This window comes from Plecotus auritus (genome assembly GCF_963455305.1).
Source record: "Plecotus auritus genome assembly, chromosome: 4".
NCBI lineage: Eukaryota > Metazoa > Chordata > Mammalia > Chiroptera > Vespertilionidae > Plecotus > Plecotus auritus.
Window position 1 is genome coordinate 125,383,689 of NC_137775.1, and position 27,300 is coordinate 125,410,988.

Consider the following 27,300-nt stretch of genomic DNA (forward strand, 5'->3'; position numbering starts at 1 on the left):
ACTGAGTCATTATAGGGACCTTTCTTATTTTCTAAGGTGTTTATATACTCTATCCTGCATACTTGATATAACACATCCAGTATGATTTTAAACAGGCTAGAATGTGAATTTCCTTAGCATTCTAGAGGTCTTCCAAGTTGGATTTTGTTGAGCTTCTTATGGACACTGAAGATGAGCTGGTGATGCTTGGAATTAGATCAAAACCTGGCTTTGTGCCTTGTTTTCCTTGGACATCCATACCTGGAGAATATTTTATCCGTGTGCATTCTTTACCAGTAACTGTATTTAAAAATGTCATACTTTAATATATCCTAGAAACTGTTAGCCTCTGCCACTCATTGCAGCAAAACCCAGACGTTTCTGTAAGTTCAGAAGTTGGGGCTTTCTTTATTTTATTTTTAAGATTTTTTATTGATACTTAGAGAGGAAGGAAGAGAGAGGGAGAGAGAAAGAAACATCATTGTGAGAGCGGAACATCTATCGACTGCCTCCTGCGCATCTCCTACTGGGGATTGATCCCACAGCCCAGGCATGTGCCCTGACCAGGAATCACACCTGCAACCTTTGATGCACATGACGATGCCCAACCAACTGAGCCTCACTAGCCAGGGCTGGGGCTTGCTTATTCTTTTTTTGTAATCCTGACCGGAGGAGTAGGATATTTTTTCCATTTATTTTTAGAGGGAGTAGAAGGGAGGGGGGAGAGAGAGAGAGAGAGAGAGAGAGAGAGAGAAACATTGACGTGAGAGAGACACATCTATTGGTTGCTTCACGCTTGAGCCCTGACCAGGACAGGGGATTAAACCTGTAACCGAGTACATGCCCTTGACCGGGAATCGAACCCTCCTCGGGTTGACGCTCTAACCACTGAGCCAAGCTGACCAGGGTGGTGGCTTTATTTCTTTAAGGCACCTCTTAATGCTAAGATTTGTGATATTAAGATAAGGTGTATATATATTCAAAAAAGAAAATGATGCCCCGGTTTGACTGTGGGAAAGCAACTGTTTCGAACAGTCTGGTGTGCCTGAGCCGATTTAAATGAATTTCAAATCATTCTGGATGTGTATAATGAGTCTAGGGTTATCTCCTAAGAAGAGAAAAGGGCAGGCTAGACTCTCTCTCATGTATTTTCTATTTCTGGCCCAGCATACTGCAGATTAAGAAAACTGTGGTGTTGTCTTCCATCTTTGAGAAGCAAGCATGAGCCTGTCCCTCTCAGCTCTGCCTTGGCTCCTCCTTCTCTTTCTAGGCCTTCACAGGGGCTGTTTTCTGATTGAGCAAACTTTGCAACACCTCCTTTCCTTTTTTTTTTGAAAATATATTTTTATTGATTTCAGAGAGGAAGGGAGAGGGAGAGAAACATCAATGATGAGAGAGAATCATTGATCGGTTGCTTCCTGCACGCCCCCCACTTGGGATCTAGCCCAAACCCCAGGCATGTGCCCTTGACCAAGCGGACACTCTCTCCACTGAGCCAAACCGGCAGCCGTGGGCAAACTATGGCCCGCGGGTCGGATCCGGCCCGTTCGGCTGTTCTATCCGGCCCGCGGAGCCGAAAGAGCAGAGGGTTCTCTTGCTCTCCCCTCCACTCCTTTACTTTGAATTTATATTGGTTCACACAAACACTCCATCCATGCTTTTGTTCCGGCCCTCTGGTCCAGTTTAAGAACCCATTGTGGCCCTCGAGTCAAAAAGTTTGCCCACCCCTGGGCTAGGGCAACACCTCCTTTCTTTAAAAAAAAAACCAACTAGTGCTCCTGCCTTGCTGACTTCTGCATCTCCAAACCCCATCAACACCAGTCCTTGATTAAAGTCTTATCAAATTGTTGTAAGAATCTCCCGTGGTGATGTAATTTCCATGCCTTTGTAGCAGTGACTTGTGAATGTGTGTTGCATTTGCACTGAAGTGCTTTCAGTACCACTGGGAAAGAAGTGCTCTTGGCCTCCCATTTTTTATTTAGCCACAGCAGCTCCCATTTTTTCTGATTTATAGAAAAATTTCCCTCAAAATTTCAATAGGTGGGAAAAAAACCACTTGTGCTTTAAAAGTATAACACTTTTTGATAGAATCCTTCCTTTCGGTATCTATAATCTAACTGACATTTACAGTATTGGTTATGAATGTAATGTGAAGAATTTCTTTCACCCGCACTTTCTGTTGCAAAGTTAAAAACTTTGACTTTAGGATTCTTAAATGGAAAAATGGAAGAGCTCAGTACTTCTGGTTTGACAGTCCTGATTGTTAAATATCTTAATAAGAAGCAAGTTTCGCCGAAACTGGTTTGGCTCAGTGGATAGAGAGTCAGCCTGCGGATTGAAGGGTCCCAGGTTCGATTCCGGTCAAGGGCATGTACCTTGGTTGCGGGCACATCCCCAGTAGGGGGTGTGCAGGAGGCGGCTGATCGATGTTTCTCTCCCATCGATGTTTCTAACTCTCTATCCCTCTCCCTTCCTCTCTGTAAAAAATCAATAAAAAAAAAAAAAAGCAAGTTTCCTCTGCATACAAATCCAGTGAGAAAATTGGTGTTGAATTTGAGTGTGTATTTAAAAATTTTAGATCTAATATATCCTATCACCGTGTATAGATTACATGAGTTAACCAGTTCTCCAAGAAAACAAATCAGTCCTCTATGGGAGCAGTTATTCAAGGCTAGTTTATTTTGCATGTGATGGCTTTTCATTTTTTTCTTTTCTTTCTTATTTCCATGAGTGTATCCTGGGGCCCAGGCATTGGGGATAATAGTGGTGAAAAAAAAGGTAATGGACTCAAGCCTTGCAAAGCACACAATCTCAGAGAGACAGACATTAAATAACTTCAATAGTGCCTCTAGATATTGCTGTTTTTCCTATTTCTTCTGTTTTCTTACCTGTTTTCTGAGCCCCTCCTCTTTCTCCCTCTGTGTTATTAATACTGCCTGCCGTACATCTATTTTATTCCATCTCTTTTATTAAATTTTCTCATGAGATCATCTCTCTGAAATTCAGCTCCTCTATCCAGCCTCTGTACTTTATCTTCTCAATAGTTCAATGACACAGCTTTAAATAATCCAAGAGTTCTCACTTTGAATCTAATGACCTCAACAAATGAAATTTATTTTTGTTTAAAACGAGATTCTACCAAATGCTGTTAAAAACAGAGCATGGATTGACGTTTTTCTCTCTCTGAGTAATCGCAGATTCCTGTACCTCCAGGGAGCGGTTGGATTTTTAGCCTGAGCTTCATAGAGAGCTGGAGTTGGGCCAGTTTTCTTCTGTCCTACTATTCAGCAGTAGCATTGCATCCTGCCAGTGCACGTTGGAAGCCAGTGCAAAGGAAGGAGGCTGTTCCTTCTTTTCAGAATCCTGACGGCTTCCCTTCTTCTTTAACCAGGAGTGCACACCCCTCTACATTTTGGACTTGCAGTTAGGTGTCATGGTCATGAGGTTGCTAATGTTATGCAGCACGTCTCAGTGTGTGGGGCTTCGCTGTTGGGGTATAGGGTAGATAAGCTATTGCAAGAGTCTGTGATAACAGGAAAATGCATTAAAAGAACTGGTGTAGGGAAGTGATTTGACGACACAGCTGAATGTGGGGAAATTGAGCTTTTCCCTTTCTTCAGAAAAGATGATGCACTCAACATCCAAATAGCAGTAATCAATCTGCATTTAAGGCAGCACAAATGGCCACTTCTAGAGAGCTGTATAATGTCTCCATTTCCAAATAGTTTTCTCCTTCAGGATATTAAGAGGATCTGTTCACTCTTCGTGTTCCCCTTCCCTTCCTGTGCTACCCCCAGTTCCTGCTGAAAGAACTCAGGCTGTGAGACTCACCTTGCTGACTAGTGTGAGGAGTTTGGGATAAGGTTGGAAGCTATTAGTTTTTTGTTTTGTTTTTATATACAAAGCTGTGAGTGGTTCTGTCAGCTCATGGTCAAATAATGAACTCATAGTAAGAAATAGATATCTCTGTCCACTCTTTTCTGTAGTCATTAATCTGAACTTGTTATATTAGTTTGGAGGAAGTCATTCTAGAATATCCATCCTAGATAATTGGGTTTGTCAGCCTCCCTCCACCCCACTTCACCCCATCCTATCCCATCCCAGTTCAGCCGTGATCGTTTATCTGTCCACAACAGCTTGTCTATTCTCTTCCATCTCACTGTTCTCTTGGCTAGATGGCTCTTGCTTCTTTCACACAACTCCTAAATATTTGAAGTTTCAATGTGTATTTCAAAATACATTTGAAGATGATCATACTGGGAATATAATTTTAATCCAAAATAATTTGTAACAATGGAATGATAACACTTGACTATTGACTCTTTTGAATGTCTTATAACTTGACTCCCTAAATCAAGTCATTCTCAAAGTATGGTCCTCAGACCAGCAATGTTAATGGCACCTGGGAACTTATTAGAAATGCGAATTCTAAGGTTCCTCCAAAACTCCCCCGCCCCAGACTTACTGAACCAGAAATTCTGGGCTTGAGTCCCAGCAGTCTCTTTTAACACATCCTTCAGGTGATCCTGGTGCACCTTGAGATCTGAGAACCACTGCCCTAAACAATTCCTGACCACCATGAAACAAATCCAAATATGTGTCCTTCTGTGGCAACTTAATGATCTTACTGCACTGTGAATTACAATCATGTTTGTAAGTAATAGAGAGCAAGGCATGGAATAACAGGCTTTGGATTTCTTTGGATGTGTCGTTCCTTAGTAGTGCCTTCCCTGTAGTTGCAGCATCCTGTTCCCACCAAGTTAGTCAAACAGCTCTTTATTCCCTTTGACTCTTGTCTCTGTCCCCTTCTTCATACTCTGCATTCATGGCTTTTGTCAGTTCCCTTAGAGGAGCCTTGACCAGTGCTTGAGGGTGGCTTTGCTTGCTTGATTTGGCTCATCTGCAGTGTGAGGTGGCTGAGTGGGTCGGAGGGCTAAGTATCACAGATGCCTCTATCCTGCTTTACTCTAAGCCTTGGAAACCTCTCAGGAGGACTATAGTTCGAACAGTTAGTCACTGATACATCAATGCATGAATAGAATTTTATAGCTACTGATGAAGGGGAAATCCACTTCATAGCTTTCTTTTAATTGCATTATTTTTTGCATCTACTTTTCTTGCATTTCTGTTTTATCCTAAGCTGCCCCAACTCCCCCCTCCAGCTCTGGGCCCAGAAGTTGACATGGAGTACTTCCCATTCCCTTTGCCGCTGTCTGCATCAAGTTCAGAGATCTAGATCTCAGGTGAATGGCATTGACTTTTCCCCAGCAGGTCCCAGTAAATGTAGCTCACATTGGAAAAACTATTTTCCAACAAAAAAGTTTGCTACTTTTCGCTCAGTAAAAAAGAGACATTAACATTTTCTCTGATTTGTTTATGATACAGTAACAAATATATTATCAGGTACATTGTGATAAAAAAAAATACACAGTCTAATGGGGATTTGAAGGAGCAAATGAAAAATTGTAAATATAATTGTGTAAGAGTGGAGATGTAAGTGGATATATGAGTGGCATGAGGAAGGAGCACCTAAATCAAAGAGTTATCCACAAATAGAATCCATGAGGCAAGGCGTGTTCTGTCTATCTGGAAATGGAAAACAATAGTGCTGTGCTGTCCTATGACACAGCACTTGCACTTCTGAGAATTATCCTAAGGGGTAATTAGTGAGGCACCCAACAGTTTATCTAAAAGTTATTCCTCGCCCTGACTGGTTTGGCTCAGTGGATAGAGCATCGGCCTGCGGACTGAAGGGTCCCAGGTTCGATTCTGGTTAAGGGCATGTACCTTGCTTGCGGGCGCATCCCCAGGAGGGGGTGGGCAGGAGGCAGCTGATCAATGTTTCTCTCTCATTGATGTTTCTAACTCTCTCTCCCTCCCTTCCTCTCTGTAAAAAAATCAATAAAATATTTTTAAAAAATAAATACAAGTTATTCCTCATGGCATTATTTATAATACTAGGAGTATTATCCTATATTATAAAGAGGTAATATGCAAATTGAGCATCAAGCCATCACAAGTTGGCGGTGCCCATGCGGGAGAGCCTCTGGTCGCTCTGCACGCCTGCCGCTGGAATCCCCTCAGCCCCGCTGGAGGCCTTGGGTCCTCCTGCACCCCCCACTGACTGACAGCTCGCCCAGGCGCCTCCAACGAGTTGCCCATCCCTCTCTTCCTCTCTCTCCTGAAGCTGAAGCCTGACTGTGGTGTCCAACAGATTGGAAGTTATAACTCATGTTGTTGAGAGTATCCTCCATTCCTCAGCCGGGGCTGGCCGCTCCGCGCTCCTGCCACCAGAGTCCCCTCAGCCCTGCCGGGGGCCTCGGGTCTTCCTGCACCTCCCACTGACTGAGGCTCAGGCAAGCAGGGCTGGCTGAGGCTTGTGCTGTTGGCAGTGGCAGCAGCAGAGGTGTGATAGAGGCGTCACTTCCCCTGATCACCGGGTCACCTCCCACCCCCGAGTGGGTGGGCATCCTGTATAATAAAAGGCTAATATGCAAATGACCAAATGGTGGAATGACCAGTCACTATGATGCGCACTGACCACCAGGGGGCAGACACTCAATGCAGGAGCTGCCTCCTGGTGGTCAGTGTGCTCCTACAGGGGGAGCACCGCTCAGCCAGAAGCCAGGCAATGCCAAGTATGTCCAACTGATGGCCTTAGTGGACCTAAGCCATTAGTCGGACATCCCTCCAGGGCTCCTGGACTGCAAGAGGGCGCAGGCCAGGCTGAGGGGACCGCCCCCCCCCCCCCCTCAAGTGCATGAATTTCATGCACCGGGCCTCTAGTGTGTATATAAGCACTTAGAAATTATGGTAATGATGCTTTTGTCTTGGAATGAATTATTGTTATACCAATCTTTTTTCTGATGGCCATTTATTGCCTTTGTTATAAAGACATGAAAAATTATGAAAGCAGTGTCATCGAGGCAGTTTTAAGTGATCATTACATCTGATCTCACCTTTCTGAGGCCTTGTCCTCTCAAGCAAACTTTACTGTTATCGACCATTTCCACCCAGAACTAATAGTCCTGTGGTCCTAATGGGGCCATAGAGTTCATTTGCTTGTATTTCTCATTAGTTTAGCACTGGGATGCCTTTTCTCTGGTGGTTCTTTGCCACAGGGCTCAGTTTTTCCTCCTCTCTCTTACAAAGCACTGCAGATCTGTTGTCATGCCTGGCACAATAGCATGTGTCTTCACTTCTCCTTATATTAATTTTAGATGAAATGATGGCCTAGAGGTCTTTGTTATTTGCTCCACTGCCTCGTAATGCCTACTTGAGTCACTAGTCTTCCCACTTCTTGACTGTGGGACTCAGTTTCCTCATTTCCAGTCTGCCTTTGCTCCATTTTTCCTCTTTATCAGTAATTCTGATTTTGTTGAATAATCTTAGTGCCCCCACCTTACCATTCTGCACCTGTGCCTGCTTTGTATCTTATTTTCTGAATGTCAGGACCCTGTTGCTTCCTCCAAGGAACCAGTAGAGAAGCCAAATGAATTGTTTATTGCTGTTATATTTCATTGATACCTGTATTTGGTTCATGCTGAAACACTGTATTTGTCAATGTGACCTGAAACACAGTGAGAGGTACTTTAGAAGTGACTCACTCTTGGTTCTGCTTTTCAGCCTTTCCTGTATTATCTAGTTAGGAGTTTCATACAATCCTGCCACTTTGTTCCGGTTTACTGTTTTACTCTTTATGGTGGTCAGAACTTAGCTCCGACTCACTGCCATTTAGATTGTTGCTAGACTTGCTGAGGGCTCTAAGCTGATGCCTTGGTTCTTGGTGCACTTCTGTTTCTGCTCAGAGGCCAGGCTCTAAGCTCTTCTGCCCTGTACCATTCCAAGTAGTAAAAACAATATGCCTAAGAACGGGAGCATGCCCTGAATGCATGCAGGAGAGCCAGTCACCTCACTCTTTAGCCTGCGGTGACTTTGGCATTATCCATGTCTCCAGTTTGAAATATTCTCAGTGTTCTGCATTAGTCAGTCACCAGTCATTTGTTCAGCTTTGCTAGGCACACAGTAATTGAACTAGATGGTTCTGGGTTTATATAACTATTTGAACATAGCTCTGTGTTAAATATGGTAACAAGCATCAAGGACAGAATCCTAACCCTCAAAAGGCCTGAATTCTAGCTATGGAAATAAAGATGAACACTTGATGCACTTTGAAAGCAGTATATTGCAGTTTATAATTACCTGCTGAACTGAGCCTGTCCCGCCCCTCTCTCCCCCATATGTATATTTATATAATTCCACTACCATTTCAAAGTCATCTGTAAATACTCCCAGAATATAAACTTCAGCTTTCGTAGGACCCCACTTAAGAATTCCTGATGTGATAATTGTGTTATGATTGTGATGATAATTGTGTTGCTACAGCTCTAAGTTGTAACTCTTTATTCTATACTTGGGACCTGGAAGAGCACACATAATGAATAATTTTTGTGTAGAGACCTGGAGAAAATGGGCCTAATTGTATGAGAAGGAGTAATGTAGAAACCATGTGAAGATATAAACTGGGGCTGCATGGTAGAGGCCCAAGAAAGCTAAGCATTTTAATTTCTACTTGATGTCACAGGTCTTTGTTTTGGGTGGAAGTAGGGAGCAAAATGATGAAACAGATTTTTATGAGAAGCCATGCAGCAGTGGAACACAATGCTGAATCAAAGTAGTGTGCAGTGTCAAAAGAAACTGAGTGAATTTAGTTAAAGTATTCTTGAAGTTATCTTGGAATAAATTGGTGAGGGCCTGGCCCAATAGGGTGACAAAAGGGCCACATGAGTACATTTAGGAAGGAAGAAAGTATCTGATGGTGGATGAAGCAGAAGCAGAGTTATGGGACATTTTGGTCCCTAGTTACCAAGAAAGCATTGTTTAAGGGAAATTTAAGAATTCAGGATCTCCTTATATCTTTCCACTCTATAGCTTCCCTTGCCACATCGTTTCCCTGCCAGTTCTCTGTTGTAGGCCATTCTGCTTTCCACCACTTTATTTTCTTTAAATAGATTTTATATATGAAAGCATTTCTTTTTGTGAAACTGTTGGAAGCTCCTATTCCCCAGAAAAATTTAGATATATACTTTTACCATTTTAGGATAGTTTATAGATACTTCAGCTAAATGTGCAGCTCACTTAGGTCCCCAGGTGAATAATTCCTAATGTGACAGCTCTTTTACGGTTGGTGTTAGGTTGCATCTAACCATAGAGTCTTGGACTTTCTTTGTGATCTTACAAACTGTTTTGTGTCTATGGTGCCTTGGAGAGGGTTGGTCATGGTCTGTAGGTTTTTCTGTCTGAGTAAGGGACCCCGGAACCTAAGAGCAAACTCTTTTTCCTTTGCATAAAATGTGCTGAGATTCTAATCGTGTTGTGCTCAGTCAGTGGGGGTAATCTTGTTTTAACAGTTGATGGTTTTATTGTCTAGTGGGGAAGCAGGAGCATCTCGTGTGAGAATTTTAAACTTTTCTGTTTAAAGGAAGAAGAGTGTTTCTAATGATTGGAATGGGATTCTGCTCCCACACTGTAGCTTCTAAAACCTTCCAGAAGCAACCTGGAAAGTTGAGTTTTTACTTCTCTTCTGACCTTTACCCCTTTGCATGAATGTGGATGTATGCTCATGTTTCCTGGCTGGTGATGATTTCTCTCCATTGTTGACATCGCTGGTCTTTGCCATCTTTGCACACTGCTGCTTCTTGGAGACTAAGGTTCTGCGAGGAGCAAGCTGTGCTCTGCCCCACTGCTTCCTTTCTCCTGGCTGGCCTGAGCACAGCCTGCCTTTGTGAGAAAGCAGCTATTAAGCAGACGCAGCAGGAGAAGTTTAGAAGTCAGGAGTTCCATTCCTTGCCTAATGAAAAGGGATGTTGAGCTGTGGTTGCAGCCTGTGGGGAGAGAATACGGGAGGGGTGTTGGTGTTTGCTCTGTGGAGCAGGTTTCAGTGGGAGCAAACCTGCTAGCTGATTCCCCTCCCATGTTTCAAAGACAGAGCTCCCCAAACCCATCTCAAAGAAATTAGGTTATATAAGACATGCGGGTCTTGACTTTATTTACCACCTGTCCAACTGTTAGGGGAGTCCTGTCCTATAGCCTTATAGTCCTGGAACAAAGATGTATATTATGTTCCCTTTGGAAAGAAATGTGGCAAGCCTGCCACTCTTGGTGTTTGCTCCTTCCTCTTTGAGATACTACACTGGGCACTTCCCCCGTTACTCTCCTGCTGTGGCATTATTAGGCTTGTGTCAGGCTGAGGGAGGTTTTCTGGAGATGGCTCACCAGCTTATTTTTGCAGCAGTATGGGGACAAGAACCGAAGCAACCCCGGCACAGGGCAGGAGACTCAAGCAGAATTATATAACCATTTAACTCATTTCTCGGAGCCCTCTCGTTTGGCAGCCTGAGTCCAGTGTATCACTTTCACTGTTGGTGGGCATTATTTGTACTTAGTATTTACAAATTATTAACTTTCAGTGTTGCCTTTATTTTGTTAACAGCAGTGAGAATTGTTTCTCAGTTTCTATATGGTGTTATTTTTTTAAAATATATTTTTATTGATCTCATAAAAGGGAGAGAAAGGGAGAGGGAGAGAGAGAGAGAAACATCCATCGATGAGAGAGAATCATTGATTGGCTGCTTCCTGCATGTCCCCCACTGGGGATCAAGCCCAAAACCTGCAACCCAGGCATATGTGCCCTGACTGGGAATCAAATCATGACCTCCTGGTTCATAGGTCAGCGCTTAACCACTGAGCCATGGCTGGGTTGTATATGATGTTATAATACTACTTTCTTGCTGCCTCTTGAATGTACTTGAAATTGATCTAATTTAGCAGTCATAAGCATGAAAAGATTAAGTTTTTTAAGGTTTTTCCAAAATTAATGCCTGAATGTAAATAAGAGTCTGATAATATCCTTTTTAGGAACAAGGTTTTCTTTTTAAGAATTAATTTTAAAGAATTCTGGTTTGTGTTTAAATGTCTTATGCACACTGTAATCCATGTTTTTTTGCTTGGGGTACTATTTTTTCTCTTGGGTGGCATGCTGAATCTTGGCTAAGTCCTAGATTTCTGCTTAAGGCACAGAGCTACTTTGGGGTCACAGAACGAATCCTTTGCCTCAAACCTGTTTTCTAACTTACTGCTCAGGCCCAGTTCTTTTCTCTCAGACTATACGAAATGCTTTCCAGCCCCCAGGAAAGGCCACGAGTTCAGTGCTCTCACATGAACTGCCTGTTTGTAGGGCAGGTCCATTTGTTTCAGTTGTCCTATTGCTAGGAGATAAGGCTGTAGGCATTTTGTGCCCCCAGAGGACCTGCAGAAAACCTAGCAGGCCTCACCTTGAAGGAAGGTGAGTTGCAGTCAGGTGGCGGTGCGCTTGCCTTGCCTCCCAGAGGCGTTGTTCTGCTCCTCCAGGTTAAGGTAGCAGAATGGGGAGAGGGAGAGCCTGTTGGTGGCAGAGGATGAGTTAGATCTGTTGTTGGCTTCCAGCCAGTGGTTTCCCATATAAACCATCCTCTAGTTCTCTCCAGTGAGTTTATAAATCCCAAAGGACTGGGACAGACCTTGAGAGCCAGCCCTGGTTCGTGATCATTAACAGGCTCCCTGAATGATCAATCCTTGGACTGAATTGTAAAAGGAAGAACCTGACCTATTTGCAGTTTCTAAAGCTGAAGAAGCCCTTGCTTCAAGTTCAGGAGGAAGCCATGGTATTCAAGGAACTTAGAAATGCTTCTTCAGTTAGCAGTTCAGATCAGAGGGGGTGTGTGATTTTTTTTTCTTTTTAACTCTGTGCTTTCATATCTTACCCTCATCATGGAATGAAAACTAGGTAGTAAGGAAAGAGTTTGTTGTTTCTGAACAGAAGGCATTTAAATCAGTTGAGTGAGAGACAGATCCCCTGTGGAGGAAGGGGCGAGGGATGGATGGTAATGGCCCACGTATGTAAGAAATACAACTGTTCCACCTTGTGTCGAGCAACATTCACCTCATTTGGTTTATGTGAATTTGATTTAGAAAGTCAGGTAAAAGTACCTCCAGCAGAGCAGTGTCCTCTACTGCTGGCCATTTCGTGGGAGCCTGGGTGAGAAGAATGTAGAAGTGTGGTTACTAGTGTGAGGGTTTGACATATTTGACCCTGGTCTGAACAGTTCTCATTTTCTCTGGAATTCAGAAACTCTAAGAACGCTAATCCACAGAATGGGCACACCCTTGAATCTCTGTTCCTCATTCTCTAAACTCAGGAATGTTCCCTGCTTGGGTCTGCAGACTAGCAGAACACAGGAAGGTCTGACCAATAGTGCAGTGACTTATTTACCCACCAGCTTTTATTCACCAGTCCTTCGTTGTTACATCAATGATCGTACCCAGTGATGCTTAGGCTTCAGTCCCTGTCACCATTCAAGGGATTGGGGGATAAAAGGTGGGAGATTGGAGCAACCCAACCAGGGGTCAGATATGTGGCCGAGTCCCAGAGCCCCCTGCTAAAGCTACTGTTACTACAACCTGAGACTGACTGAAATGAGGCTTCATGTCAGTTATGTAGCCATTGCTAACCTCTCCTCTACTGTTAAATGGCTTTTCCATACAATATTGCTTCATTCGGAGCAACTTATCTTTTACCTGGGAGGAACTTATTTCCATTAGAATTGGAACACTAGCTACATATTTTGCATTTTAAATGTTTCATGTGATTAAACACAGAAAGAAACATTATTACTTGTGTTTCTTAGGAGTCTCCTCTTCCAACTATTCTTCTTTTGTGCCTGGAACAATGCCTCTAATTTGGAAACAAGTTCCGGGAGCTCTCTGATTACCAGGCACACCATTAGCTGAAACTAGCAGCCAAGCACTGATAAGTGGGTTTAGAAGAGCATGCTTATATTTCCCTCCAACAAGTACTCTTGCAGACACTGGCTACTCAGCCGTGTGTAGTGTGACTTGTGTAGTGAGTGATAGACCCCCTCCATTTGAACGACCTCTCTTCTCACCAGTATTTTCCCACCCTCCTACCGCTTCCCAGTGTGATTTGTATTTTAATTGTGTTTTTTCTTCTACAGAGCTATTAAGAATGGCAAAGGATTGCATAGCAAGAAGGAAGTGCCTATCCACCGTGTCGCAGACATATCTGGGGTGAGTTGTGTCCCTGAAATAGAGCTGTGTGGCGCAGAGGTGCCAAGAGCTTGGCTGCTGATTCACCAAAGGACTTCAGCTCTGTATTTTCTTTAGCTTGTTCATTTTCAGGCTAAAATATGAATTTGAATTTTTCCAGGGCTGCTGCCTATGCATCTATAGAGATTCTGTTTAATATTCTGAAGAAAGCAGAATTCCAACTGGGGCTTAAATTTAACCTCCTATCTTGTCACCTGAGCTATTACTATGTTGCTTTTCCATTTTTTAATTATTATTACTTAGAAGATATTTCTTTCCAGTTGTATTAAAATAAAATTACCTCTTTTCAAAATCCCTGTTTAATTTTCACTATGACTAGGAAATCTTAGTGGGAAAAGGTTGAATATAGGTTTTAGGACAAGTTTAGGTATTGACATTTCCTCATGACTTTTTTTTTCTAGGGTTGCCTCTAAGGGGGAGAAATGTGTGAGCATCCTTTGAGCTAATTGATGTAGATGCTGAAGAAGAATAGAACACGAGATACTTTTAAGGCTATGTCCAAATGAGTGGTTGGTGATTAGGAACCTACCCTTGCACGATTAGAATCTCTTGGCTAAATAAACACCTTTGTTAGTTGAGAGGGTTTATTTATTTATTTATTTAGCAGGTATTTCAGTGTCTGCTGTGCCTAGAACTGAGAATATAACAATGAACAAAACTGATCAAGTCCCTACATGCACATGGGAAAGGTAGACAATAGCAAAGTCAGGGCGTGGCAACTCCTCTAAAGAGAAATAAAACCAACTAAGGAGGGATAGAGAGCAGTTGAGGTGCTGATTTTGATCAGCTGCCTAGGGAAGGCCTGTTGGTTCATCATTTCACCTTCAGTTCCTAGGACACACCATCTATTTCAACTTCCGTAGTCACTGATGGTTAGAAGGGATTCAGATCATGTGTAGGGAGGACCACATAGCCCAAGGATGATAACAGAAGAAGGACTAGTAAATCTTAGCTTGGACACTCAGGAAGCTTGCCTTGGGCACCAAGAAGTAAAAGCAACTATAAACAAAAGCTGCTAGAGCTCAGCCTTGCCCACCGCAGTGATGAATTAGAGTGTATTATCTTCCTGTTCTGTTCTCTGACAAAGTCTAGCTGAGGCTTTGCCTTTTGTTCCCTGTGATTGCATATCATGAATGTGTCTGTCTGGCCATGTCACCCTTACCTAGATGTAGTGGTACCCTTTCCTATTAAGCACTGCAATTCTGTTGAGCTTCTCTTTCTCTGTAGCCAGTCACTGCAGATTACAGATTAAACACTGTTGCCTATAGTAATTGGACTTCTGTCAACAAGTTGTATCTCTCCTTAAGGAGTGAGGTATATTGATGTGTATTCTTCATAGTGGAGAATCCCACAGACCTGTTGCTAATGGCCTTAGAGCCACAGATGACTAAGTTGTATCTGTTCATTGTTAACAGTGTGATGTTATTAGCCCTGTTTTCTCCGTGGCTTACCTTGCTGAGTTATTGTTTACATATATTCTATATATACCTGCTGTGGTATTCTTAACAATATTTTCCTTAATATCATTCTCAACATTTTCCTTAATATCATTCTGTTGGTGAAGATGGGGTAATCAAAGGATAATTTTTTGCTTGTTTAACTACAGGTGGTGGGGGGAGTTACAAATACCTATTTGGGGAAGCACAATGGTGATCTACCTTAGGGCCAAATACGCCCGGTCAAAAGCTTATGCAAGCTCACACTCTAGGGTCTTCTAGAGGCTGATTGAAACCTAGGGGGCGGGAGGTGCTCTCTTTGGGCCTGTGGAGTTCATTGTGAATCTATGCTGCCCCCTGCTTTAGTGTGTTTTGGTGTTTTCTTATGTTTGTTTGTCTGTCTGTCTGTTTTTTGGTAGCAAACTTTGCTCTTCTGCATCTTTTGCCCCTGTTATCAGGATCTTAGGAAACTTGTCTTCATATTCCTCCTTGGTTTTTGTTTGTTTGTTGCCCCCACACCCATCTGTAGCTCAGTTTCATGTGCATCTTTATTCTCCTTTCTGTCTGGATATTGAAGGTTTAGTTTGCTTTTATGTTATTTTAAAATAAATTCCAATTACATATCTCTCAGTTACCACATAAATAAAAGAGAAAAACTTGAGCAAGTGGGAAAGTGAAAAGCTATTTCATTTAAATAGATGTCAGAATGACCTTGTCTATCTTCATCACATGTTGTTCAGCTCAGATTGAAGGTTTCCTCTCCTTTTCTTTTTCTTTGTTTTTGGTGCCCTCTAAAACAGAGGAGCTTTCTCTTTCCGTTCCAGACTTCCCTTCTTTCCATCACAGTGTCATGTTGAGTGTGTTCGGTGCCCTGGTGCCAGTGAAGTCAGATGCATGGGTTTTAGCTTCCAGAAGCATGTTGGTGGTGCTACTGTCTGGGTGCAGGTAGGCCTATGGGGGTTAGGCAGGCAAATAGTTTACAGCTAGATGAAGAAACACCTAGAGTAAAGGCCTTGTAATACACACATATAAGGGCTTCATAGAAGTTTTCTCAATCTTTTTGTAATTTTTAACTGTGTTATTCTTTCCCCTTCATGACCCCCATCTTAGTTACAGGTTATGGTAAATGAAAGTTTTTGTTAAACTGTGCAAAACCTCCCTGGCTGGCTTCCTATGGCAATTTGCTGCCAAAATAATTGACTGTGAACTGGTATTTGTATACTACCTCTCCCCACCCCAATGCACATCCGTGGGGGCAGGTGGAGACATACAGTGTGGGGCAAAGTAGGTTTACAGTTGTATCCACTTCCACATACAATAATTGGTAAATAAATAATAATACAAGAATTAACTCTGTTTCCAGTACATGGATACAATTGTAAACCTACTTTTGCCCCACCCTGTATATAAGCTCCTTATATTTTGTCTCCTAAACACCCTCAAGAAATGTGCTGTATAGAAGAGATTATCATGTTTATGAGACAAATAACCAGTAATGTTGTTCTAATTTTAGTGGCTTCCAGCTTTTAGAGTCGAGTTTCTACCTTATTGTCCATATCTCTTGCATATTTTAAAATTTATATATTGATTGATTGAGAGGTTGAGAGAGAGAGAGAGAGAGAGATTCACCTATTGTTCTACTTATTCATGCATTCATTGGTTGACTCTTGCAAGGGCCCTGACTGGGGTTTGAACGCCTCTATGCGCCAGTCAACTAAGCTACTTGCCAGAACAGAGCCTCTCTTCTCTTGCATTTTTAAAAATGATTTTACTGGATAAGGGTCAGAGTGCATTAAAATGCCTCGTAAGAACTTAGCAAGTGCAAAACCTCCCTGGCTGGCTTCCTGTGGCAACAATCCAAGCACAGGAGTGACAGGATGACTGCCTATTTTGGCAAGTGAGACACTGGCCTCAGCGTGAGGAAACAAGCAGGCTCTTCATGTCATTCATCAGCTTTCCCGGGACTGGACTGGGCAGTTTTGGCTACTGAGTATGCTTTCTGACTGGGTTCTGCTGTCCCAGTTGTGCCTGTTTTGTCCCTTTCCATACTGAGAGCTAAGTACAGTTTTGTGACTTTTCAAAAATGTTATGATGGCTCCCAACTTGTGGTTTTGTTTTCTGTTTGTTAGTACAGACAATTTTTGACACTAATGTAACTGGGTGTTTTTCCATAAGGTATGTAGCGTCTATGTAATGCAACTGAATGAACCCTACCTATTGTCTAAGGCTTTTTTAAACTTGGCTCTTCTGCATCTTCTGCACCTGTTTTCAGGGTAACCACTAAGAGAAAACATAGTGCCAATCTAGTCATTTGAATCCTGAAGAAGTTACTGTTTTCCTTTAGTTCTAATTTTTTAAGGTGAAGGAAGTGAGGTATTACAACTCCTGGTCATTGCTTCCTTTCTTAATTGTCCGTCCAGTTTTCTTCAGGCCATGCTATTCCTGGGAATGTGAAACCAACTAAGAATTTGACCCACTTGGCAGTGCATCTGATAAGGTTTGGAGGATAGTTCTGTGGTGACTGGTTCATGTCAGACACCCACAGGTTCATTATTAGTGGGTTCTGTTTTTCCCTGATCCTGTCTCCATTCCCTCACCAGCATACAAAAATTTGGAATGTGCATGTCGATGGAATATAAGGCTGTTGCTTATCTTGGATTTATTACTGTTTTTACCGTAGTCTGCTCTGTAATAAATACAATTTCCTGCAGATATAGAGTGTAAAACAGGAAATAAAATGGGTTGGTGCGTGGCTTACGGTTGTTCTGGTAAATCAGACAAATTAATTACAGTTCTGAGGTAAGAGCTCCCACTCCTCAGGTTGCAGCCAGCACACCTTACACATTAGCCCTGTTTTCTCCGTGGCTTACCTTGCTGAGTTATTGTTTACATATATTCTATATATACCTGCTGTGGTATTCTTAACAATATTTTCCTTAATATCATTCTCAACATTTTCCTCCTGTGTGGCCTGCACTTCTCTTCCATTGTGTGTGAGCAGTGCTGGGTGAGTCATGGGGTCTGTTTCACGTTCCTCCATTCCCACTGTGTCTGTTCTTCTCTCTGGTGCACAAGGAGTGAGGATGTTTGCTTGTTTATTTGTTGACGGCACTACAAGAAGATAGAGCCAAACCAGCATCTTGTCCTCTCCAGTCATATTTCTCAGTTCCAGAATGGGACAGATTATTAGAATGGGGTCATACTTCTGACAACTTGGCTGCTCATTTCACTGTTGTCTCTTCTGCTCTCCTTCCTTGCCTTCACTAAGTTCCAGTGTCTTTGTTTTGTTAACTGCTGCTGTGCTCACTTGAATATTGCTTTCTTTGCTCATGTTACCTAACTTTATTGTAACCTGTATCCATGACTGATTTTATTGGCGATACATTGTAATATTAAGAATGTCCTTAAACCATATTCTAGATAGCTCGGAGGGTAAGGGTTCAGATTTATGGGTAATATTTACTCCATCACATCATGAAATGGAGACTTACAGAATTGATCAGTGGAATTCAAATTTGCAAATAGAAAGGGTGGAAGTGTTCCTTTAAAATAAATAAGTAGATAAAATAGGTAGGATTTTCTCTAGCATCTCCTCCTGACCTCTTCCTTCAGTTCCTTGTTTTCCAGTCAGTTCTTGAGCTGGAATAGCACCATCCTCTTTTCTCAGGGTATTTGAAGCAGTCCTTTCTACAAGAGGCTTGGGGACCTGTACAGAAGTTCTCATTCTGTAAGTACTAATGGAATTGGGCCTCAATGGAAGAGTTTAAAAATATTATTTTTGGCTACAGAGAGGTAAAAAGTGGTTTGCCCATTAAGTCCGAAGAAAGTGTAAAAGCAGCAGCACAATCACCCAGAGGCTTTATAAGTTAGGTCTGTGTTCAGTTGCTGTTCCCTTTCTATGTCTTCTGGCCCGCTAGGCTAGGTTGTCTTTTTATTTTCATATAATCCTAAAGAGCCTTTTAGCTAGTTTTTTCTAATCCTTAGTAACTGGATGTTATAAATGATCCTTGTTTTTTTATTTACTTATTGTTTTGTTTGATTTAATGGCACGTCCCTCTCTTGCTCTCCCTTAGCCTAAAATCACATTCAAATGTCCCCTTTGTGCCAAACCCACCAGGTCAACCCCCGTGGTTCTGCCTGGTGGCTTTCTGTGACCTGGAAGGGTTGCCGAGCTCTAGAGCTCCATTCACACCATAGCCTCTGGACCCATGACTGGGCTTTGCATTTGCTACCCTGGGGAAATCCCACAGAAACCCTGTGAGAGCCCACTCCCTGTCTGCTGGCCTTGCTCTCTAGAGCAGGCATCATGTCCTCCATGAATATGATGGCCCCTTGCCAGGGAGCCAAGGTTAGTGCTAGTGGTGGGTTCCCAGGGTGGTTTCCTTGCACCTCTCCTGCATTCAGCAGCTCAAGCTTTTAGCATTTTAGAGGGAGGTATTTCTGTCTCTATTTTGTTCTTCCTCTACCCCCAGCCAAAGGTTCCTGGACTGTAATGTGCATGTGCAGCTCACTGACTTGTATTCTCATAGCACAGAAATGTGCACTGCAGCCCTCTGGTGCAAGGCCATGTGATGCCAAAGTGGCAGCTACTATGAAAGTTTCTCCCAGGCTCCTTTTATTTATTTCTTCATTTCCTTTCTTTCAGCCTCTCCCCCCACCCTCATCTTCCCATCACTCCCGCCCCTCCCCAAGCCCTTTTCCTCCCATGTGTCTTTCCCCCTCCCCTCTCCCTCTAAAAAACAGGTGGATGTAAAGGAGACCCAGATTGTGTCACAGAGTTTGGTTCTCCTTAGAGTCATTGCTTCATTGTCTTTTGTTCATCATTTGTTCAGACTTAGGAGTCCTGTGTGGCCAGTTCTTGTTTTATCAGACTCTCCTATCGAAACTCCCCAGAACTAAGTGCAGAGATATCCCTCTTTCCTTCTAGAGAGAAACCTAAAAACACTTAGCTTTCCATGGGAATCAGAGAGAAGTGTTCTCTATTTGGTTGAACATGTTTCTGAATGAGTATGGGAAAGAAATGCTGAAATTTTGTAAAGATTGTATTTTAGCATTTAAATTTTTGCGCTGTAAAGCACTAAATTTAGGACATAGTCTCTCACCTCTCTTATTTATTAGTTGGGGTATCAGCAGATATTGTTAAAGACTTTGGAACAGGTAAGGTTATTTGGTACCCTTTCATTGGAATGCTGGGTACTGCCTAGTACATGCTTTGGGGATAACTGATTTTATGTGGGTCTGCTGCTTAGTTTTTAACCAGGTGTTTACCCTTCTCTGGAGAGAGAATTTAGTTTGTATAGGCCTGATGGTTGATGCAGTGATTCCTGTTTGTACAAATGTGACCCCATATAGATTGCTGCCCTATAAAAGAAATGGTTTCCGATGATACATTTTCATTCTATAGTTTTGCTGTACAGTTTTGCATCTTTAGCAGACTCACTTCAGCATTCCTTGTTGCCTATATGTATATGTCTGTTCTTCAGATTCTCCTTTGAATCAGTAGTACTATCTTTCTGGTTCCCACATTAATTAGTGGTTAAAATAAATTTTTTGACATGTGCTTGTTTTATCTATATATATAAAAGCCTAAACGACCATCCAACCATTTGCCTGGTAGCTATGACACGCAATGACCACCAGGGGGCAGACACTCCAACCTGTAGAGGAGAGCCTGATTCCTCGCAGAATCGGTCATGGGTTAGGTTCCTGCTGGGGCACTGTCGACCCCAAATCTGTTTCACCTGCCCCCTGGACCCGGAGAGGAGGGAGCCCAAGTTTGGGATGCATCACCTGAGAACCGCCCTCTCTCAATCCGGGACCCCGTGGGGGATGTCGGAGAGCCAGTTTCGGGCCGATCCCCGCAGGCCAGGCCGAGGGACCCCACCAGTGCACGAATCCATGCACCAGGCCTCTAGTATTTGTATACTAGTAAAAGTCATGGCTTTACTCTTTGAAAAGTAGCCTTTAAAAGAGGAAGCAATTGCAGAAACTAGGGAAATACAAAAGCATTTTTAACATTGGACAATAAGAGATCATGTAATTATGTGGTTTTAAAATCTTGTTTTTATTGTTTCCTCTGAACCTGGAAATGAAGAGTCATGTGGTTGTGAAAGACCTTTAAAAAATAAACAGTTCTAAAGTGAGTCTGTCTCTCTCGCTTGCAGAATGCCTGGCTCCATGCCTATGCCATACTTGGTCCACCTTTTGCTCACTGACGGGCTTGTTTTGAAAAACTCAGGCACCATAGCAGCGTGAGGGAGAGGTAGTGAACACTGAAGACAGGCACAGTGTCTGACGTTTGGTGAGTGTGCCAGCTCCGCAATTCACACCTCTGAAGACATGCTGGATGAATCCTGAGACTGCCTGAGGTGGAGCGCTGTTAGAGACAGTGATTCTTTACTTAAAGGATAAAGAATTGTTGCGTCTTACAATAAAACATCTTCCCAAAATAATCAGTAGACTTGATAAGTCACTGCAGTGAATTCAGTTTTCAAGGACATTTTCTGCCACAAATTTTTCTAGTTTAGTTTTTCTTTTCTTTTTTTCTTTTTTTAAAATATATTTTATTGATATTTTACAGAGAGGAAGGGAGAGGGACAGAGAGCTAGAAACATCAATGAGAGAGAAACATCTATCAGCCGCCTCCTGCACACCCCCCACTGGGGATGTGCCCGCAACCAAGGCACATGCCCTTGACCGGAATCAAACCCGGGACCCTTCAGTCCGCAGGCCGACGCTCTATCCACCGAGCCAAACCGGTTTCGGCTAGTTTACTTTTTCTTTTTTTAAACTATGTTTTTACTGATTGCACAGAGAGGAAAGAAGAGAGAGCGAGAGAAACATCAATGATGAGAGAATCATTGATTGGCTGCCTCCTGCACGCCCCCTCCTGGGGATTGAGCCCAAAACCTGGGCATGTGCCCTGACTGGGATGTAATGGGTCCTGGTTAATGGGTCAATGCTCAACCACTGAGCTTCACTGGCCAAGCTGTCCTCTTCTTGATTCCTTGTGTAACTATGACTTCACACACAGGAGTGCCTACAAATTAAGTGGCCTGAGGTATAATGATTTTTTTACTTTCTTCCTTTGTTCAAAAAAAGGAAATTGAGGGAGTCCAGGATCAATTTTTTCAAAGTGGCAGGTAAGGGTGAGGGTGATGGTGAGGGTGAGGGTGGGCATCTCTTTCCAAAGAGACTGGCCTCTAACAGCATAGATTCTTCTTTCACTGGTCCATACTCTTCAGCTCTCTTTCCCATTCTCTGGATTCATGTGGATATTGTTCTGTGATTCTGTTTCAAGGAACCAAATTAGTTAATTGAACCCATCACAGGTGTGGCTAAATGAATGCTAGAGAATTTTGAAGGCAGTGGGTAAAATTCCTTATTCCCAAGTTCAGGTATATGATGGCGTTGTCGAATCTCTTCAATGGCTACTGAGTGATGTGATAAAACTTGAAATATTTGTGCCCAGCCCGGCTTTGCTCTCCACTTCACCATCATAACACTACTTAGTCCTAGATTGAACTCATTTTGTCCTGTGGCTATTGCTTATATAAACATCTCAAAGTAAGTCATTTTACTAACATAGACATTCTGCTTACTTGTATTTTAAGGCTTTCTTTAGTTTAAAAAAAATTGGACACTCCTAGCAGTGTTGATATCCAGCTAAATATCCTTGAATTGGAGCTCTGGGTAAGCATGGAATTATCTAGTGCCTCCGTTTCTCAGGAAATGATGTTCTCAGGAAGAAATGATAAAATTCCTAGCATATATCGGAGTTGGAAGGAGTGTGAGAATATAAATTATTATCAATGTTTAACTCTGGAGGAAAACCTATGTTCTATTGATAGTCCATTATCGCAATATGTCGGATGCTTCATCCATTGTGGAGACTATGTTTTTCTAGTATATCTTACTCAGTTTATTCCAACAGTTCAAGTTCTCAGTTCCAATGACTATGTTGTTAATTAGCTCTTTTTGAGTAGAATTTCTTCTTGGATGGCCAACTCCTGACCAAACCTTCTTCCTCCTCCTCCAGGGCATTACTCTTCTTAAAGGCAATTTCCCCTTTTTATCCTCCTTGTCTTCTTTTTTTAAACATATTTTTATTGATTTCAGGGAGGAAGGGAGAGGGAGAGAGAGATAGAAATATAAATGATGAAAGAGAATCACTGATCAGCTGCTTCCTGCCGCCCCCTACTAGGGATTGAGCCCACAACCCAGGCATGTGCCCTTGACCGAAATTGAACCCGGGATCCTTCCATCCACAGGCTGATGCTCTATCCACTGAGCCAAACCAGCTAGGGCTTGTTTTTATTTTATTTTATATTGATTAAGGTATTACATGTGTCCTTATTACACCCCCCCCCCCCGCTCATGCCTTCACCCTACTATTGTCTGTGTCCATTGGTTATGCTTATATGCATGCATACAAGTCCTTTGGTTGACCTCTCACCCTTATCTCCACCCTCCCCTACCTTCCTGCCTTCCCTCTGAGGTTTGAAGGTCTGATCGATGCTTCTCTGTCTCTGGATCAGTTTTTGTTCATCAGTTTATGTTGTTCATTATATTCCACAAATGAGTGAAATCATGTGATATTTATCTTTCTCCAAGAGACATATGAAAACATGCTCAAAGTCACTAATCATCCAAGAGATGCAAATCAAAACGACAATGAGGTACCATCTCACACCTGTCAGAATGGCTATCATCAACAAATCAACAAATGACGTGTTGGCGAGGATGCAGAGTCCCCTCGTGCACTGCTGGTGGGAATGCAGACTGGTGCAGCCACTGTGGAAACAATATGGAGTTTCCTCCAAAAATTAAATATGGAACTGCCATTTGACCCAGTGATCCCACTTCTAGGAATATATCCCAAGAAACTAGAAACACCAATCAGAAAGGATATATGCACCCCTATGTTCATAGCAGCACAATTTACAATAGCTAAGATTTGGAAACAACCTAAGTGCCCATCAGCAGATGAGTGGATTAAAATACTGTGGTACATCTATACAATGGAATACTATGCTGCTGTATAAAGGAAGGAACTCCTACTATTTGCAACAGCATGGATGGACCTGGAGAGCATTATGCTAAATGAAATAAGTCAGTTGGAGAAAGATAAATATCACATGACCTCATTGTCTTCTGATCATGCCTTAAGCAATTTTACATAATCGGTCATTACCATAATTTTGCACTTGTTGATGTATTGATTGGTAACTGTACTCAAGTTGACATGTGTACAATGGTTCTCCTCACTAGTTTCTAAACAAAGAAACGGGCATTTTTTTGTATCTCTTCATTGCCTAGTTTAGATTTGATCTGCCAGATGATGATGTTAAACAGTGTGATACTATTAAGAAAAATATGGCCCTCTAGGGTCAACTGTGCTGGTAGTAACTAGAAGTCGACAGGCGTATTTTCTAGAACAGCTGTTTTCAACCTTTTTCATTCATGACACACATAAACTAATTACTAAAATTCTGTAGCACACCAAAAAATATTATATTTTTTTGCCAATCTGACAATTAAAATAAGTAATTTTGATTCATTCATACCAGTTATTGTGTTGGCTATTGTCATTTTTTTACTTGACAGTCTAAGGGGAAAGAGGTCAATGTCCCTGACCAAACAATCTGGTATGGCATGTTTTAAAAATTCTTATGATCCACCAGCTGAAAATCACTGTTCTAGAATACAGTAGCAGTATGGTGTCATAGTAGCATGGGCTCCAATATTACATCACCCAAGTTCAAGTCTTTGCAACATTGCTTCTTACTTTGTCTCCTTGAGGAAGTTACTTAACCTCTGTGCCACAGTCTTCCCATCTGTAAAATTAATAATAATGGCCCTTACCTCATTAGATTTGTGGTATGATTGAATGAGTAAATACATGCAAAGTATTTATAACAGTTGACATAAGAACTCAACAGAGAGCAGTGGTTCACATGGTGGTGGTGATTAGTATTAAATTGCTGAGCATTCTGCCTTGCACATAAGAAGTCCTCTATGAAGTGTTTTTATTTCAAACTTTATTCAAATTCCAAATTATATTCCTCCCTCTGCTGAGTTCTTTTATTGCCTCTTTATCTCTCACTTACTATTTAACATATGCTATCTGGCTTGTTTTTTTAATGCATTTTTCATATTGAGTCAGAAATCAATGGAAAAAATAATAAGAAAGAAACTAAGAGGAAAGAGAGCGTCAAACATAAATAACTCAGAAAATAAAATCATTTCTACTACTACCATCAGAAATGTTTCAGTAAAAGTAAATCTTTTCACCAAAATGTAGGATTTTCTTTCCTTCATTCCTCCCCCCCTCTTCTTTTTGAAGTGATACAAGTTTTATTTAGTACAGGAACTTTACTGACTCTGCTGCTTCAAGGTCGAGACATGAAGATTAAGAACTGTCCAGTGGATTTAGCAACATGGGTTACTGGTGACCTTTGTTAGAGCAGTATTTCTGAAATGAAGGGGTAGAAAGTGATAGCTAGATGTTTTCCCAACTGGCTTATACCCAGGAAGGCTTACATCTCTATACCTTCAGTTTTAGGAGTTTTCTAACAATAGTGAGTGGATAAATGTCTGTGATAATGGTGTCTGTGTAGTTTTCAGTGAGTGAAAAAGCTTTAGAGTAGTGGTTCTCAACCTTTCTAATGCCACGACCCTTTCATACAGTTCCTCATGTTGCGGTGACCCCCAACCATAAAATTATTTTCGTTGCTACTTCATAACTAATTTTGCTACTGTTATGAATCGTAATGTAAATATCTGTGTTTTCCGATGGTCTTAGGCTCTACAGGTTGAGAACCGCTAGCAGGGTTGCCTAAGACCATCGGAAAACACAGATATTTACATTACGATTCATAACAGTAGCAAAATTAGTTATGAAGTAGCAACGAAAATAATTTTATGGTTGGGGGTCACCGCAACATGAGGAACTGTATGAAAGGGTCGTGGCATTAGAAAGGTTGAGAACCACTGCTTTAGAGCCTTCACAACTACATATGCCCTAATGGAGAAAGAAATGATAGTGATCTGAGAGCCTTGGTTGGAAAAACAAATTTCTTCTGTTATCTTGATCAAAACTTTTTGTCTGAATTCTCTGCCATTATTCATGCATTCTGGGGTATATGGTTTTTCATTGAGTTTCACTTCTAGAACCCCAATATGGTATTCACATGTAATTATATCATCCATAGTTACAAAATCACACCAGGTGGGGGAAGGGATAAGTCTATGTTTTTTCTTAGGAATAATCAGAATTTCTAAATCTACTCAAAATACTACAATTCTAACTATTTACATCATGCTGCTTGCTTTACTAGGAATTCATTTTTCTTATTCATACATCATGCAAATTATTGTGTGATTTTTGTTTTCTACCTATTGCCAACACTCTTTTTAGCTCTGAATCATAATTACCTAGTCAAATTTTTATTCCTTAGGAAAAGGGCCATTTAATTCGGTGTCATCACTGCCATAAAGCACTGTGCTTAGATTCTGTTTTTGAAGAAATCATGGAGTAAATTTCATATCCAGTTTCAAATTAAGATGTTTTCCAAATCAGTTCACAGACTTTATTACAGTGTCCATAATATTTATTGTTTCGAAACATACAGAACAATTATAAAGAACTAATTTACTCTAGAGAATGTTGAATTTGGCTCTAAAACACTGGAGAGACAGTTATCCAACTGAATAATTTGTAAGTTTATCTGGGCAAAGCTGAATCAGCACTGAATGTTAATCTGTTTTCTTCTTTTGAAAACAAAAACTTACTTTTTGTTTATTTGTTTGTTTTGTAAATCCTCACCTGAGGATAGTTTTCCCATTGATTTTTAGAGAGTGGAAGGGAGGGAGGGAAGGAGAAAGAGAGCAATATCAATGTAAGAAAGAAAACACATTGATTGGTTATGGGGCAGGGGTTAAATCTGCAATCTAGTTATGTGCCCTTGACTGGGAATTGAACCCCTGCCTTCAGTGCATGGGCTGACACTACCAATTAGCCATGCCACCAGGGCGAAAAACTTACACTTTTTTTAACTACCAGTGTTTTTTTCACCAGAAGTTTTGTGTTTGAATTCATCAAACATAAATAAGCCAGAAAATAAAATCATCTCTACTACTACCATCAGAAATGTTTCAGTAAAAATAAATCTTTTCACCAAAATGTAGGGTTTTCTTTCCTTCATTTTTCTCCACCACCCCCGCCCCCTTATACCCTTCTTTTTGAAGTGATACAAGTTGTATTCAGTACAGGAACTTTCTATTTTATTGTTAATACAATCAGTGCCATGAGAAGTGTCTGGCACATAGTAGGTGCTTAATTGCTTTTTTCTCTTAATTATATTTTTCCATATGAATATTCTTGAACCATACTTTTTTTTTTTTTAAATATATTTTATTGATATTTTACAGAGAGGAAGGGGGAGGGATAGAGAGCTAGAAACATCGATGAGAGAGAAACATCGATCAGCTGCCTCCTGCACACCTCCCACTGGGGATGTGCCCACAACCAAGGTACGTGCCCTTGACCGGAGTCGAACCCGGGACCCTTCAGTCCGCAGGCCGATGCTCTATCCACTGAGCCAAACCGGTTTCGGCTTGAACCATACTTTTAATGTCTGCCTAATATTCTGTTTTATTAATGTACTGTAACTTATTTAATCAACTTCCTGTTGTTGGCTGTTTTGATTGTTTGGATTGT

At 41.6% G+C, this 27,300-nt stretch overlaps 2 protein-coding genes across 2 annotated transcripts in view; one reads left to right on the forward strand and one right to left on the reverse strand.

Annotated features, from left to right (window-relative positions):
- The window catches only part of SND1 (staphylococcal nuclease and tudor domain containing 1), a 495,060-nt gene that overhangs the window by 289,388 nt on the left and 178,372 nt on the right, over positions 1–27,300 (forward strand). The window contains exon 14 of the mRNA XM_080663510.1: positions 13,032–13,104. Coding sequence (XP_080519636.1) covers positions 13,032–13,104 — 73 coding nt within the window. The remainder of the gene's footprint in view (positions 1–13,031; positions 13,105–27,300) is intronic.
- The window catches only part of LRRC4 (leucine rich repeat containing 4), a 146,878-nt gene that overhangs the window by 5,142 nt on the left and 114,436 nt on the right, over positions 1–27,300 (reverse strand). The window lies entirely within an intron of this gene.